The sequence below is a fragment of the Trachypithecus francoisi genome, unplaced genomic scaffold (assembly GCF_009764315.1).
Source record: "Trachypithecus francoisi isolate TF-2019V2 unplaced genomic scaffold, Tfra_2.0 Lachesis_group16, whole genome shotgun sequence".
NCBI classification, from domain to species: Eukaryota; Metazoa; Chordata; class Mammalia; order Primates; family Cercopithecidae; genus Trachypithecus; species Trachypithecus francoisi.
In genome coordinates this window covers 63,390,565-63,404,703 of record NW_022681461.1, presented here as the reverse complement: position 1 = coordinate 63,404,703, position 14,139 = coordinate 63,390,565, and the positions used below count along the sequence as shown (strand labels likewise).

Here is a 14,139-nt window from a genome sequence, read left to right as displayed (position 1 = left end):
TGCAGGTGTGGAAACTGAGACAACGTCACCATCTAGAGCCCAATCAAACTTCTAGTCCTGTCCTTGCCTCCTTAAACTATGTCTGTACCTCTTTTTATAGTACTTTATTTTATACCACACCTTGAGTTTTCCTAAATTTATGTAAAACAGAGAATAGTACTTATTTAATAGAACTGTTATGAAGATTCAATTAGCTAATACATATAAAAATAAGAACAGTGCCTATCACATTGAAAGTACACCATAAATATTAGCTATTTTTATTTTCACTCAAAATTGTCAATGTGTCCAAGGACTTTCCAGTCCAAAGCTTCTGACTGCTTTTTTCAATGGAGATGTGTCATAACTCCTACGCCAATGAAGTCCAAAATGTATTTAACTTGCTCTCCAAACCTGCTCCTTCTTCTGGCTTCACCAGAAATATTGCCATGTTGCAAACTGACTTTGATTCTTCAACCTTCCCTGCCTCCAATATCAAATCCATTGCTAAGTCTGATCAATTCTAGATATACTTGTTCTTTCCTCTCTGAAAGCACAGTCTCTGTAAACACCAATTACACTGGGATCATTAATATCTTTCTCAATAATTTTAAGAGCCACTGAGACCAGTCTCCCTGCTTTTCTTTTTCTTTCTTCAATCCACTCTTCACACAGCTGCTAGAGTGATCTCCCTAAACGAGAATTCTTATTTTACTCTGCTATTAAATTAGCAACCAAACTCTCATTCAGCCTTAATAGCAGAATAAAGCCTAAACTTCTTAACGGGTATCGAAAGGCTTCTGGACCCAAACTATCTTTCCATCCTTCTCACCTACAACATTTCAAAAAGGGACTATTTACTGTTCTCTCAGAACACTAAACTCCTGTTTGACTCCCTGCATTTTCCCATCTCCTTACTTCTGCTCAGACCCTACCCTCACTTAGAGGGGTCTTCTCTCCATCTCTGCCTATAAGTGCCATTCTTCAAATGCCATTAGCCATATCTCACATTATGCCCATAAAGTCCTTTCTCTATTCCCTTTATAGCTTCAGAGAATTTTATAGCTGGGATCACCTCATCTTACAAATAACCATGTCTGCAAATGCTAAAATCAAGTAATCAAGGTGACCGGCAGGTAGGCCTAAAATTTAGATCCAACTTCAAATCTTTTCCTAAACCGTATCTGCCCCCTTTCACAGTATTTAATCACACTTTGTCTTGTATTTTAGTTATTTAAGTAATTATCCGTATGTTCATTCAATTGTGTGAAGCCTAAAGGCAAATGTATTTCAGATATATCAGTTGTATGAAGTAGAACCTCAGACGTTTGTTGAACCTAATAAAAACTGCAACAAGAAATTCAGCAACTCAAGATTAACCCAGCTACATGGGGGGTGGGGAGGAACAAAAGACTGGTGGCCACAGGGCAGATCCCCTCTACCACCTCAGAGTAAATGTCATTTTAATATAATAAAAGTCCCTGAACATAGCTAATAATTTCTTCCTCTGAGGAAAATAACAGTTGCCACTCTCACAGGCATCTAAGATTAAATGAAGAATTGCAGGTAAAACACTTAACATATGGTCGGGCGCGGTGGCTCATGCCTGTAATCCCAGCACTTTGGGAGGCCGAGGCGGGCAGATCACTAAGTCAGGAGATAGAAACCATCCTGGCTAAAACGGTGAAACCCCGTCTCTACTGAAAATACAAAAAATTAGTCGGGTGTGGTGGCGGGCACCTGTAATCGCAGCTACTCGGGAGGCTGAGGCAGCAGAATCGCTTGAACCCGGGAGGCGGAGGTTGCAATGAGCCAAGATCGCGCCACTGCACTCCAGCCTGGGCGACAGAGCGAGACTCTGTCTCGAAAACAACAACAAACAAAGAAAACACTTAACATAGTATATTAGTGCTGGCACATCATTTCTAGTCTTGGTCTTCCTCTCCTTTAATATAGCCTGCCATGACACTCCTGTGCTTTAAAACCTTCCACCTCTTCCCACCATCTCCCTTACGGGATCAAGTCCAAACTGTTTGTTCTGGCCTTGTGGAAGCTGCTTCCAAGTCCTATCTCAGCCCAAGTTGCCTCTCCAGGCTCAGCACCTGCTGCTTCCCACCACCACCACTAGGGTCACATCAGACTGTACTTGGCTCCCTAAAAACAGGTTCTGCTAGGCCTTCTCATTCTTTTGAGTTTTCACCCATAATACACTGGAAAAGCACTGGGTTTACAATCAGACCTGGGTTCACTTCCAGCTCTATTACTTACAAGCTCCATGACCTTAGGCAAATCATTTCTACTCTCGGGGCCTAGTTCCTTATTTATAACACGTTACGACCAATTGTATATATATATCCTACCTTACAGTGTTGCTGGGTAGATTCAATGAATTAATGCACAGAAAGTAATTAGCATCCTGCTTGGCATCTAGAAAGGACTTGATCATGTTAGCTATAATTAGTAGGGTATATATCCATTTCACTTCTCACAGCACTAACTACATTGTACTGTGACGGCCTCTTTATGTGTCTGTCTCCCTACCGGATTGTCAAGTCCATGAAAGCAGGAAGTATACCTCTTCCAGCGTTGTGTGTACATGTTAATTACTCAAATGATATCTCTTGAATAAACGAATGCTTTAAGTGAGTCCTGTTACCAAACACCTTCCCATGGCTGTGAGTAGATGCACGCTCCAATATCGTCTCGTTTACCCGCGGCCTCCTCGCCCCACTCTATGCACTCTGCACCGGTGATACCACTTTAAGGTAGGTGACTGTCTCCCTCGACTGTGAGCCCCTAGGGTTGTATACTCTCTTCGCATGCAAGTTTGAGGATTAAGCGACATAAGCTAAGTAAAATGACTGGTTGGTGCTTAATAAAATGTATCACTATTATTCACGGAAGGAGAAGCAGGTCGCCGTGGAAGGCGAAAGGGGGAGGATTCTAGAGTTATTGCAGGATGCAACAGGGTGGGGTAGAGAGGGGAGGCGACTCCCGAAGCTGCGGAGGGGACCTCCGGGGGTCGACCTGTATAGGTGTTGGAGGACTGGGGAGGGGGGCCCGGGGCCCAGGATCCGCGGAGCCTAAGCGGGGCTGGGCCCAGGCCCGAGAAGCCGCAGCCCCATGTCTCCCTTGCCTGTCCTCCGGACAGCCTCACCTCGTCTACTTTCAGCTCCGCTAGAGTGGGCAGCTCCACTATCCCCGGCATGATGGCTGCAGCCCCGACCCCGACGAGGAGCCCTCAGCCGCGTCTCCCGTCTCCTTGAACTCCCCTTTCGACCGCTGAGTGCCACACGGCGCCTGCGCATGCGCATCCGGCAACACGCAGGCGCGTTGCTCTCCCCACCCGCGAGCGAGGGAGCGTGCGCAATACCAAGAAGCTTGTCGCCTCCAGGGGGCGGGGCTTCGATTCGGCCCCGCCTACCCCTCCAGGGTGTCATAGTGATGCCGTATCCACTGAGACTCCGGATCCTAACAGCTGGAAGCTAAAAACAGGCGCCATGGAGTACACAGGGAGCAAATATATCGGGGAATATGTAGATGGGAGGTAAGGGGCTCATTTGATTCACTTACTATACCTTGAATAGTTGTGACTGGAAAAAGACGGCTTTTTGCTTCTGCGAAACACCTTGTGTCGGGCACTTTCACAAATTTGCCAGAGTAATTTTCTCAAGGACCATATCTAATAAGCAGCAAAGCTGAGATGCATTCATTCCATATATACTTATATGTGTGTGTGCATTCACTGTGTGTGCGTATGTGCGTGTTTGCTATCTGCCAGTTTTAGACATAGGAATAAGAATATTTAAAATGTCAAGATCCTTGCTCTTATGGAGTTTATAATCCAGTTGGAAATGTATTGCCAATAAACAAATAAGTGATAAAATAATTACAGATAGTGGTAAATGCTATGAAAGCAAACACGAAGATTAGGGAAGAGAGACTGTGGCTAATCTGAATCGAGACGGTCGCTTCCCTCCAGGAGTTCACAATCTAGAGATTATTACAGAGGACTATATACACAAATCACTGTAGTGGACTAGTAGTAAAAAACAATTCAACAGTTTTTTTTTTCCCTCCCTCCCTCCCTCCCTTCCTCCCTTCCTTCCTTCCTTCCTTCCTTCCTTTCTTCCTTCCTTCCCTCCTTCCCTCCCTCCCTCCCTTCTTCCTTTCTTCATTCCCTCCCTCCCTCCCTCCCTCATTCCTTTCTCTCTCTCTCTCTCTCTCTCCCTCCCTCTCTCTCTCTCTCGTTTTTGTGTTTTTTTTTTTTTCAGACAAGATCTCGCTCTGTTGGCCTGGCTGGAGTGCAGTGGCCTGTTCACTGCTTACTGCAGCCTCGATCCCCTAGACTCAAACAATCTTCCCGCCTCAGCCTCCCAAGTAGCTGGGACTATCGGTGTGCACTACCCCAGCTAATTTTTCAATGCCTTTTGTAGAGATGGCGTCTTGCTATGTTGTCCAAGCTGGTCTCGTACTCCTGGGCTCAAGTAATCCTCTTGCGTGAGCCACTGTGCCCAGCAATTCAACAATGTTGAGTGGCTACCAAGTACCAGGCCCTGGAATTGACTCTGGGCACAATCCCTGTCCTCAGAAAGTTCATTCAAACATGATGGGACAAGTAGACATAACAGATAACTGTGATTCAGTGTGGTAAGAGCTGTGGTAGAGAGAAGCAGAGGAAACACAGAGGTGGCCACTCTTTCTTGCCAGCCACCCTGGATGAAGAAAGTGGAATCTCTGTTTTTATAGCTGAGGAAACCAAGGCTGGACGACATGAAGTGGTTTGCCAAACTAGTGCTAGTTGTGGGGGCTGTGAAGCACTCCCACCTTGGGACCCCGTATTCACAAGTTGGTGGAATTCCAGGGCATTTTGAATTAATAGGAAAGAGGGATCTGTGATCTGGGCAGGGATAGATTCCTAGAGAAGGTGGTAGGAATGCTATGGGATGCTATCTCTAATCCTTACATCAGTCTTTCAAGGAAGATGTTATTATCTTTCCAGGTAAGAAAGGTGACCTTTACAGGGCTTGAGACACTTATCCTACTCAGCAGGTAAGTGGCAGAGATGCCTTGGTGTGTACCCTGTCTCACTACTCAGTGAGATAGTTCAGGCTGACCTTGCAAATAAAGGAACAGAAGTTAAGAGAAGCAAAATGACTTGCCCACCATTATGGATACACAGCTAGGAAGTAATGGAGTCAGGATTTGAACCCAATCCTCTGTACAAACTACATTCTTACTTTTCACAAGGCCCTGCTACAGTGAAGGTGGTAGAATTTTGGCAGATAGAGATGGGGTATTGGGCATTTTAGGCACAAAAAGTTGAGAAACTCCATTAATTTTCAATGAGCTGTATATGTGTGAGAGAGAAACACACAGACAAGGCAAAAGAAGGAAGGCTTTCAACCATTTGCCTTTGGCCTTCTGCGCATTTTCATTGGGTATGTCGAGTCAGCCATTTCCATGCTTTTGTCCCTAGGAATTTGGGTTTTGCTTGAGGTTGTTTGGTACCTCTGTAACCATGAAAGGGATTTCCAGACCTGAACAGGGCTTCCCAACTTCCCATAACTAGCAAGAAGTCAGCAGTTTTTCACTTGTTATACTTCTTTTCATAAGTGGAACATGTGTTGTTCTGTGTTGATTTTGTATTTTTAACAACAGTTAACTAGAGTTCTATTGGGGGCGTCTCAAATTTCAGCATGTAACGAGAGAGACAACATGGTAGAGGTAAAAAGTTTTCAGCATCAGACAGGTCTGGGCTCAAGTCTGCCACTTGCTTGTTGTACACTTAATTAACCATCCATACCTCAGTTTCCTCATCTGTAAAACGGGAAAGCAATGCACATTCAGCAGTAGTATTCCAAAGAATAAATAATGATCATATATGGATGTTATTTACATATGGTAGATACTCAATAGATTTTTTTTAATTTAGGGAGGGGATATTTTCCTCCTTGGAGTTTAAATGAATATAGTAACTTCTCTATACAGTAGGAAGTTCATATTTAACGTTTGGTTTAAAAAGTTTATGTAGACTCTCCACGGCTGATAGGAACATCAAATGGTACGACTGCTTTGGAAAAGTTTGGCAGTTTCTTAAAAAGTTAAACAGCCATTCCATTCATAAGTATTTACCCCAGAAATGAAAGTGTATATCTATACAAAGACATGTATACAAGTACTCATAGCAGCCTTATTTATAATAACCAAAACTAGAAACAAACCCAAACGTCATCAACAGAGGAATGAAGAAACTAACTGTGATATATCCATTCATTGGAATACTACTCAGCAATAAAAAAGAGTGAACTACTGGTACACAGAACAACATGAATGAATCTCAAAAAATTATGTTAAGTGAAAGAAGCCAGACAGAAAAAGAGTAGATACTGTATGATTCCATTTATGTAAAATTCTAGAAAATGCAAATCTATGGTGACAGAAGGTAGATCAGTAGTCACCTAGAGATGAGGATTGTGGGCAGGGGCAAAGAGGAAGTGTTATGGAAAGAAACTTTTGTGGGGAATAGATATGTTGTCTTGATTGTGATGATGGTTTCCCAGGTGATGTCAAAACGTATCAAATTGTACACTTTAAATATGTGGCTTATTGTATGTCAATTACACTTTAATAAATCTACTTTTAAAAAATCTTAAAAGAGACATGATTTCCCTGTACCACGTGTGAATATTTAAAATATAAAAAGTTAATGTAGGATCTGTCTGACCTCAATATTATGGTTTCTTTGGAGTAGTTGCACAATTGAGTTCTAGATAACTCCACTCCAAAGCACCACAAGGTAAGTGCCAGAAGACACCTACAGACACAGGGGAGGAAGGGATGCCCATAGCATTTGTGTAGCAACTACTGTGCTCTGGGTGGCTTTGCCTGCATTTTCTCTTCACAGATACTCTTTGAGATAGATATCATTATCCTATTTTACAGATGGGAAAAGTAAGGCTCAGAGTAATTACATAACTTACCCAAAGTTACCCAGTTAGCACTTGGCAAAGCAGGTATTAAAACCCAGGTCTATCAGACTCTAAAGCCCATGTGCCTTCTTTCTTTCTTTTTTTTTTTTTTTTTTTTGAGACAGAGTCTCGCTCTGTTGCCCAGGCTGGAGTGCAGTGGCCGGATCTCAGCTCACTGCAAGCTCGGCCTCCCAGGTTTACGCCATTCTCCTGCCTCAGCCTCCCGAGTAGCTGGGACTACAGGTACCTGCCACCTCGCGCGGCTAGTTTTTTGTATTTTTTGGTAGAGATGGGGTTTCACCGTGTTACCCAGGATGGTCTCGATCTCCTGACCTCGTGATCCGCCTGTCTCGGCCTCCCAAAGTACTGGGATTACAGGCTTGAGCCACCGCGCCCGGCCTGCCCATGTGCTTTCTACAATAGAGCTCTGCTGCTGGGGCCCTTTAGAAGACACATACAGTTGGAGCCATCCTTAAAGGCTTCATGGAAGAGATGATATTTGAAATGGGCCTTAAAGTTTGGGTAGGATTTAGGTGGTTGGGGATGCAAGGTGAAGAATGTTTCTAGGCAGAGGAAACGACATGAGTAATAGCCAGAGGGCACGTATGGAGTAGAGCTGGCAGTTCAGTTTGGCAGGAGAGTGGGTTGTGCTCAGAGGAGTTATGAGAGGGGAAGCTGGACAGGAGGTCTGTGCTCTGGCAAAGAAATTTCAATATTGTGCACAATTCTGGTGGTGGAGGAACCACTGATAGATCCTGGTAGGGCCAAGTGTCAGGAAATAAAACTTATTTCATCTCTGTATCTCTCCTCATAATGCATATGTGTGGTAGGGACTCAGTAAATGTTGGCAGAATGAATGAAGGAGATGATAGCTTTTGAGGTTTTTTTTTTTTTTGAGACAGGGTCTCACTCTGGAGTGCTCTGGCTGGAGTGCAGTGGTGCAGTCTTGGCTCACTTCAATGTCCACCCCACCGGACTCAAGCAGTCCTCCCACCTCAGCCTCCCCAGTAGCTGGGACCACAGATATGCACCACCATGCCCAGCTAATTGATAGGTATTTGAGATCTGGTAATCATATCCTTATTATGATTTGAAGTCTTCACTATAAAGTGTTTTTTTTTCTTCTTTTTAACTTACTTTGAATTTAGAAGGCAGGTTTTTCACCTTGAATGAATTTTTTTAAATGGAAGAGAAGGAGGGAGAAAGGAAGGGAAAGAGAGAGGGAAGGAGAAAAAGAAGGAGGAGAAGAAGGAGAGAGAGGGAGAGGGAGGAGGGAAGCACGAAAAGCGAAGATGGGGAGATCAGCTCAGAGCTCACTGCAGTTGTCCCACTAAGAGGCGGCAGAGCCCTGGGCCAAGGCAGAAGCAGTGAAGCTGCAGGAAAGAGATAAATGTCGGAGAGGTTTGGGGATTTTACTGCCAGGAGTTCGCAGCTGATTGGCTCCAGTCCTGTCCAGAGATGGCTTACAGCCCCAGCCCAGGGCCCAGCTCCTGGCCTTGAACCAGAGGATTCTGATACCATTCATGGAAATGGAGAACTCTAAGAAGGTGCTGCTTAGGGGAGGAGGAGATGAGTTCTGTTTTAGGCGAGTTGGAGATGTCTGTGAGAAGTCTGAACAGTGATGTCCAGTTTGAGGTAAGAAAAGGGGTGGGGTCTAACCTCAGAGAAGGGTGTAGAACTTGCATATGGAGATGGTGCTTAGAAATGACAGATGTGAGCTCAAGCAACGCATAGAGGAGGGAAGGAGAAGAGGAGTTCTCCCTTCCCCCCATGTCTTGCACTAGAATAAAAGTGAAATAGTTTTCAAGTTCCTGCTCTATGCTGGGCATTCTGCTGTAGTTTCACATCCATCATCTCACTCAGTTATCTCAACAACTTTGTCATCCACTCTGTTCACTCACTGCTCTTTCTGTTTCCTTCATTCTTTACTCAGGAGAGGTTTATGAAGCACCTGCTTAGTGATTCTAGGAGTTGAGGATACCAAGGTCTTCCTTTAAAGAAGCTTTAGTTAAATACAGGAGATAAGATATCTAATTACAAAACAAGATAGAAAGTGTTACGCATCCCAACAGAGGTACTAGCAAAAGCCTAAAGAAGGTCAGAGTTAGGAGAGGAGCCTTTAGCTTGTTGGGAGGAATGGATAAGGAAGGAATGAAAGCATATTTATTAAGTACTCACTATATGTCAGGCCCTTTACTAGGAAAATTATTATATGTTATCTGGATTAATTGCAGCCATTTCACCCATAAAGAACTGGACAGCCCAGTGCAGTGGCTCACACCTGTAATCCCAACATTTTGGGAGGCTGAGGCAGGAGGATCACTTGAGCTCAGGAGTTCTAGATCAGCCTGGGCAACATAGGGAAACCCCGTCTCTACAAAAAGAAAGAAAAAAAAATTAAATCAGCTGGGCATGGTGGGGCAGCCTGTGGTCCCAACTACTTGGGAGGCTGAGGTGGGAGGATCACTTGAGTTCAGGAGATTGAGGCTGCATTGAGCCATGATCACACCACTGTACTCCAGCCTGGGAGATAGAATGAGAAGTGGTCTTGGAAAAAAACAAAAAACAAAACAAAGAAGCTAGTCAACTGGTCAAGTTGGTGTCACTGCCTTGTTCGCCTGTATAAGCCTGTCTTCCTCCAGCACAGCACTTATCACACATTGTATAATTGCTCAATTGTGTCCCCCACTAGACTGTGAGCCCCCCAAGGACAGGGACTGCATTTGCCTTGATCACTGGTGAATCTGTGTTGTATTCAGCAGGTTGGACCATCAGCATAGTCCCTGACAAAATGTAGGTGCTCTGTAAATATCTGTTTGGAAGGAAAGAAGGAAGGGAAGGAAGGGAGGGAGGCACGAGGAAAGAGGTTTGGGAAAGTATCTCTATTAGTCTGTTCTCATGCTGCTGTAAGGACATAACCCAAGACTGGGTAATCTATAAAGGATAGAGGCTTAATGGACTCACAGTTCCACATGGCTGGGAAGGCCTCACCATCATGGTGGAGGCAAAGGGGGAACAAAGGCACATCTTACATGGCAGCAGGCCAGAGAGCATGTTCAGGGGAATTGCCCTTTATAAAACCATCAGATTTCATGAGATTTGTTCACTTTCACGAAACAGCATGGGAAAAACCCACCCCCATGATTAAGTTACCTCCCACTGGGTCCCTCCCAGGACATGTGGGGATTATGGGAGCTACAATTCCAGATGAGATTTGGGCGGGGACACAGCCAAATAATATCAGTATCCAAGATTATATATATATATGTGGTAAGATTCAGGAAGCAGTGTGAACTCCAAGGTGAGAGTGAGCCTCTAGGTGAAGGGGAGAATGAACAGAGCATACTGTATTCCCCTCTTTTCATTTTTGAGCTTTTGGGGGAAACAAAATAAAAATTTTGTTTTCAGCAGAGTACGAGAATGCTGAGAATGGGGTTCCTGCTCACTCTGTCACCTGCCAGCTCTGACCCTCCAGCTGTCACATGGGGCTCAGTGATTTCCCTGTGTCTTTACAGGATGGAGGGCAAAGCCAAGTACATCCTCCCTACTGAAACAATATATGTTGGGGAAATGAAGGACGGTGTGTTTCACGGCGAAGGAACTCTGTACTTCCCCAGTGGGAGCCAATACGACGCCGTTTGGGAAAATGGATTGGCCATAAAGGTGATCAGCCCGGGGGGCAGGTGCTGTGGAGGAGAGATCCTCGGGCAAGAAGAGCCTCACCCTGTGGCGCCCCATCTACCCTGTCTGGTGCCCACCTCCTTCCATTCCCTCTTCTCTTTGTTTCTCCCTCTCTCCCCCTCTCCCCCGACTTTTTATTTTTATTTATTTAATTATTTATTTATTTTTGAGATGGAGTCTCACTCTGTTGCCAGGCTGGTGTGCAGTGGCACAATGCTTACTGCAACCTCCGCCTCCCGAGTTCAAGCGATTCTCCTGCCTCAGCCTCTCAAGTAGCTGGGACTACATGTGTGTGCCACCACGCCCAGTTAATTTTTGTATTTTTAGTAGAGACAGGGTTTTACCATGTTTGCCAGGATGGTCTCAGTCTCTTGATCTTGTGATCCACCCGCTTCAGCCTCCCAAAGTGCTGGGATTACAGGTGCGAGCCACTGCACCCACCTGGCATTTTTTTTTTTTTTTTAAACGAGTCTCACTCTGTTGCCCAGGCTGGAGTGCAGTGGTGTAATCTCAGCTCACCACAACCTCTGCCTCCTGGATTCAAGCTATTCCTAGGCCTCCTGAGTAGCTAGGATTACAGGTGTGTGCCAGCATGCCCGGCTAATTTCTCCCTGCTTCTGGATCTCCCAGTGCCCTAGAATCCTCTCCTTCTAGATCTGGAAGGATTTGCGGAGAGGCTATGATGAATTTGCATCTGCTACGCCACTTATTGCCTGATCTTGGGCCCATGACTTCACCTCCCTGAAAGTTCTTCACCTATCAACTCGGGACAGTAGTTGCATTAGTTATCTATTGGTACTATAACAGGTTACCACAAATTTAGTCTGAAATCAGCACAAATGTATTATCTTACAGTTCTGGAGCTCAGAAGTCTGAAATAGGTCAGCAAGCCTGCATTCTGTCCAGAGGGTCTGTGGGAAAACCTGTTTCCTTGCCTTTTCCAGCTTCTAGAGGCTGCCTGCATTCCTTGGCTCATGGCCACGCATCACTCCAACCTCTGCTTTCATCATCACATCACACTTCATCCCTTTGCTTTCATCATCATCTCGTCTTCTCTCACCCTGGCCTTACTATTTCCCTCTCATAGGAACCTTGCAATTATATTTGGCACACCCAGATAATCCAAATAATCTTCCCACTTCAGGATCCTTCATTTAATTGCATCTGCAAAATATCTCTTGCCATGTAAGGTAGCATATTCACAGGTTGCAGCAGACAGGGACATCTTTGGGGGACCATTATTCAGCCTACCACAATAGTACAAGGCACCTCCTAGGATGATCATAAGAGTAAATGAGGCAATATATATATATATGAACACTTTGCTAAGTTCCCAGCATACAGGAGGCACTCAATAAGTGTTAGTTCTTACTACCACCATCACTGCTACTATCATTATAACCTACCTAATCCAAGGTTTCTTACCCTGGTATTTGTGGGTCATGAATAGAATTCAGGGAGTCACTGAAACCTCTTGATTTATATACAGAAGTTTCTGTGTAACGGGGACTAAGTTTTTCTCCAGGAAAAGCATCTATAGCTTTCATCAGTTTCACTAAGAGCGTGTTGGGGCCTGACTCATGACCTAAAAAATATTAAGATTTCTTAACCTTGTTTTATAGCTTGGAGAATCTAAGCCCCAGGAAGGGGATGTGACTTACCCGAGGTCACACAGTGAATTAATAGTATCATTGGAATTTCCACCCGTGTTTCCTGATGCCCAGGCCAATGCAATTTCTACATCCTGAGGCTTCCTTTAGCAGTAAGGCAGCAAAGGCAGAACATATGTGTTTGGACAAAGGGCCATGGCTGATGGCTCTGACCTTTCCAGCTATAATAATAATAAAAGAATAATAACATTTATTGAGTACTTACTTTGTGTCACTGTGTCAGTCAGGGTTCTTCAGAGACACAAAACCAATAGGATATACAGAGATGTATGGAAAGAGATTTACATTAGGGATTAGCTCACAAGATTATGGAGGCTAAGAAGCCTCTCAATCTTCCCTCTGCAACCTGGAGGCCCAGGAAAGCTGTTAGTGTAGTTCCAGTCCAAACCCAAGGGCCTCAACCAGGGGGGTCAATGGTGTAAGTCCCATTCAGAGTTCAAAGGCCCGAGAACCGGGAATGCTGATGTCCAAGGGCAAAGAAGATGGATGTCCCAGCACAAGCAGAGACAGCGAACTGACGCTTCTCTGCCTTTTTGTTCTATCCAGGCCCTCAACGGATTGTATCATGCCCACCCACTTTGGTGAGGGTAGAACTTCTTTGCTCAGTCCACCGATTAAAATGTGAATTGCTTCTAGACACGCCCTCATGGACACACCCAGAAATGTTTTACCAGCTATCTAGGCATCCCTTTCCCTTAACCCAGTCAAGTTGTCTCACAAAATCAACCATCACAGCCAGGCACTGTGCTAAATGCTTCACGTGTGCTATCTCATTGAATTTTCAATCAACCCTATGTCATGTATACCATCATTAACTTAATTTTACAAATGAAGAAATGAAGAGCCAGAGAGAGTGGGTCATCTGCCCAAGTTCATCTGCCCAAGTTCATCTGCCAAAGTGAGTTCACCTACTTTGAGTGGCAGGGACACGGCTCAGCACTTATACCCATTCCCTCTCATCATCACAACCATAATAATTGTGATCGTTACCATTTCTTTACTGTAGCCATCAGAAAGCCTCCCACTTCCCTTGACATCTGAACCTCTTGGCCAAAAGCCTTCGGCTTCCTCAGATGCACATGTGTGCTCCTTGTCTTCCAGGGCACATATACCTTTGCAGACGGGCTGCACTATGATGAAAAGAACTGGCATTACTGCGACGGCTATGATCGGAGGTTTTACACAGAGATCCTCAATGGCTTGAAGCCTGCAGGTACCCAGGCATCCACTCTTTCCTTGATACCCCAAACTGAGAGGGAAACTAAGACGGTTTCAGATAAGTGCACTGTGGCCTAATGAAGTAACTTAAAGGGGAAAAGGAACTGAGCAGCTGCAGAAGAATACAAAAAAGCCAGGTCCTGGAGCCAAGACGGCCAGTCCTCATATCTCAACTCCACTATGCTAGTCAGAGGACCATGGGCAAGGGGCTTTACCCACTGTGCCTCAGTTTCTTCCCTTCAAAATGGAGTCAATCAGCTGGGTACGGTGGCTCATGCCTGTAATTCCAGCACTTTGGGAGGCCAAGGTGGGTGGATCACTTGAGGTCAGGACTTCCAGACCATCCTGGCCAACATGGTGAATCCCCCTCTCTACTAAAAATACAAAAATTAGCCGGGTGTGGTGGTGTGCCTGTAATCCCAGCTACTCCAGAGGCTGAGGCATGAGAATCGTTTGAACTCAGGAGGTGGAGGTTGGAGTGAGCTGAGATCACGCCACTGCACTCCAGCCTGGGCGACAGAGTGAGACTGTGGTCTCAGAAAAAAAAAAAAAAAAAAAAAAAAAAGATCAAAATGGGGTCAATAGCATCATCTACCTCCAAGATTGTTGTAAATAAGATA

At 44.9% G+C, this 14,139-nt stretch overlaps 2 protein-coding genes across 5 annotated transcripts in view; one reads left to right on the top strand and one right to left on the bottom strand.

Moving 5' to 3' along the window:
- The window catches only part of NDUFA8 (NADH:ubiquinone oxidoreductase subunit A8), a 34,068-nt gene extending 30,746 nt beyond the window's left edge, over positions 1 to 3,322 (bottom strand). Inside the window, exon 1 of one of the 2 annotated variants that reach the window (XM_033237568.1) lies at positions 3,137 to 3,322. In XM_033237568.1, the coding sequence (XP_033093459.1) occupies positions 3,137 to 3,187 (51 nt within the window). In that variant the 5' untranslated portion in view covers positions 3,188 to 3,322. The remainder of the gene's footprint in view (positions 1 to 3,136) is intronic. The other variant, XM_033237569.1, reaches the window with a different exon arrangement.
- Positions 3,323 to 3,381: 59 nt separating this feature from the next.
- MORN5 (MORN repeat containing 5) overlaps positions 3,382 to 14,139 on the top strand; it is a 39,821-nt gene continuing 29,063 nt past the window's right edge. For all 3 annotated transcript variants that reach the window (XM_033237565.1, XM_033237567.1, XM_033237566.1), the window contains exons 1-3: positions 3,382 to 3,526; positions 10,466 to 10,613; positions 13,403 to 13,514. In XM_033237565.1, coding sequence (XP_033093456.1) covers positions 3,480 to 3,526; positions 10,466 to 10,613; positions 13,403 to 13,514 — 307 coding nt within the window. In that variant the 5' untranslated portion in view covers positions 3,382 to 3,479. The remainder of the gene's footprint in view (positions 3,527 to 10,465; positions 10,614 to 13,402; positions 13,515 to 14,139) is intronic.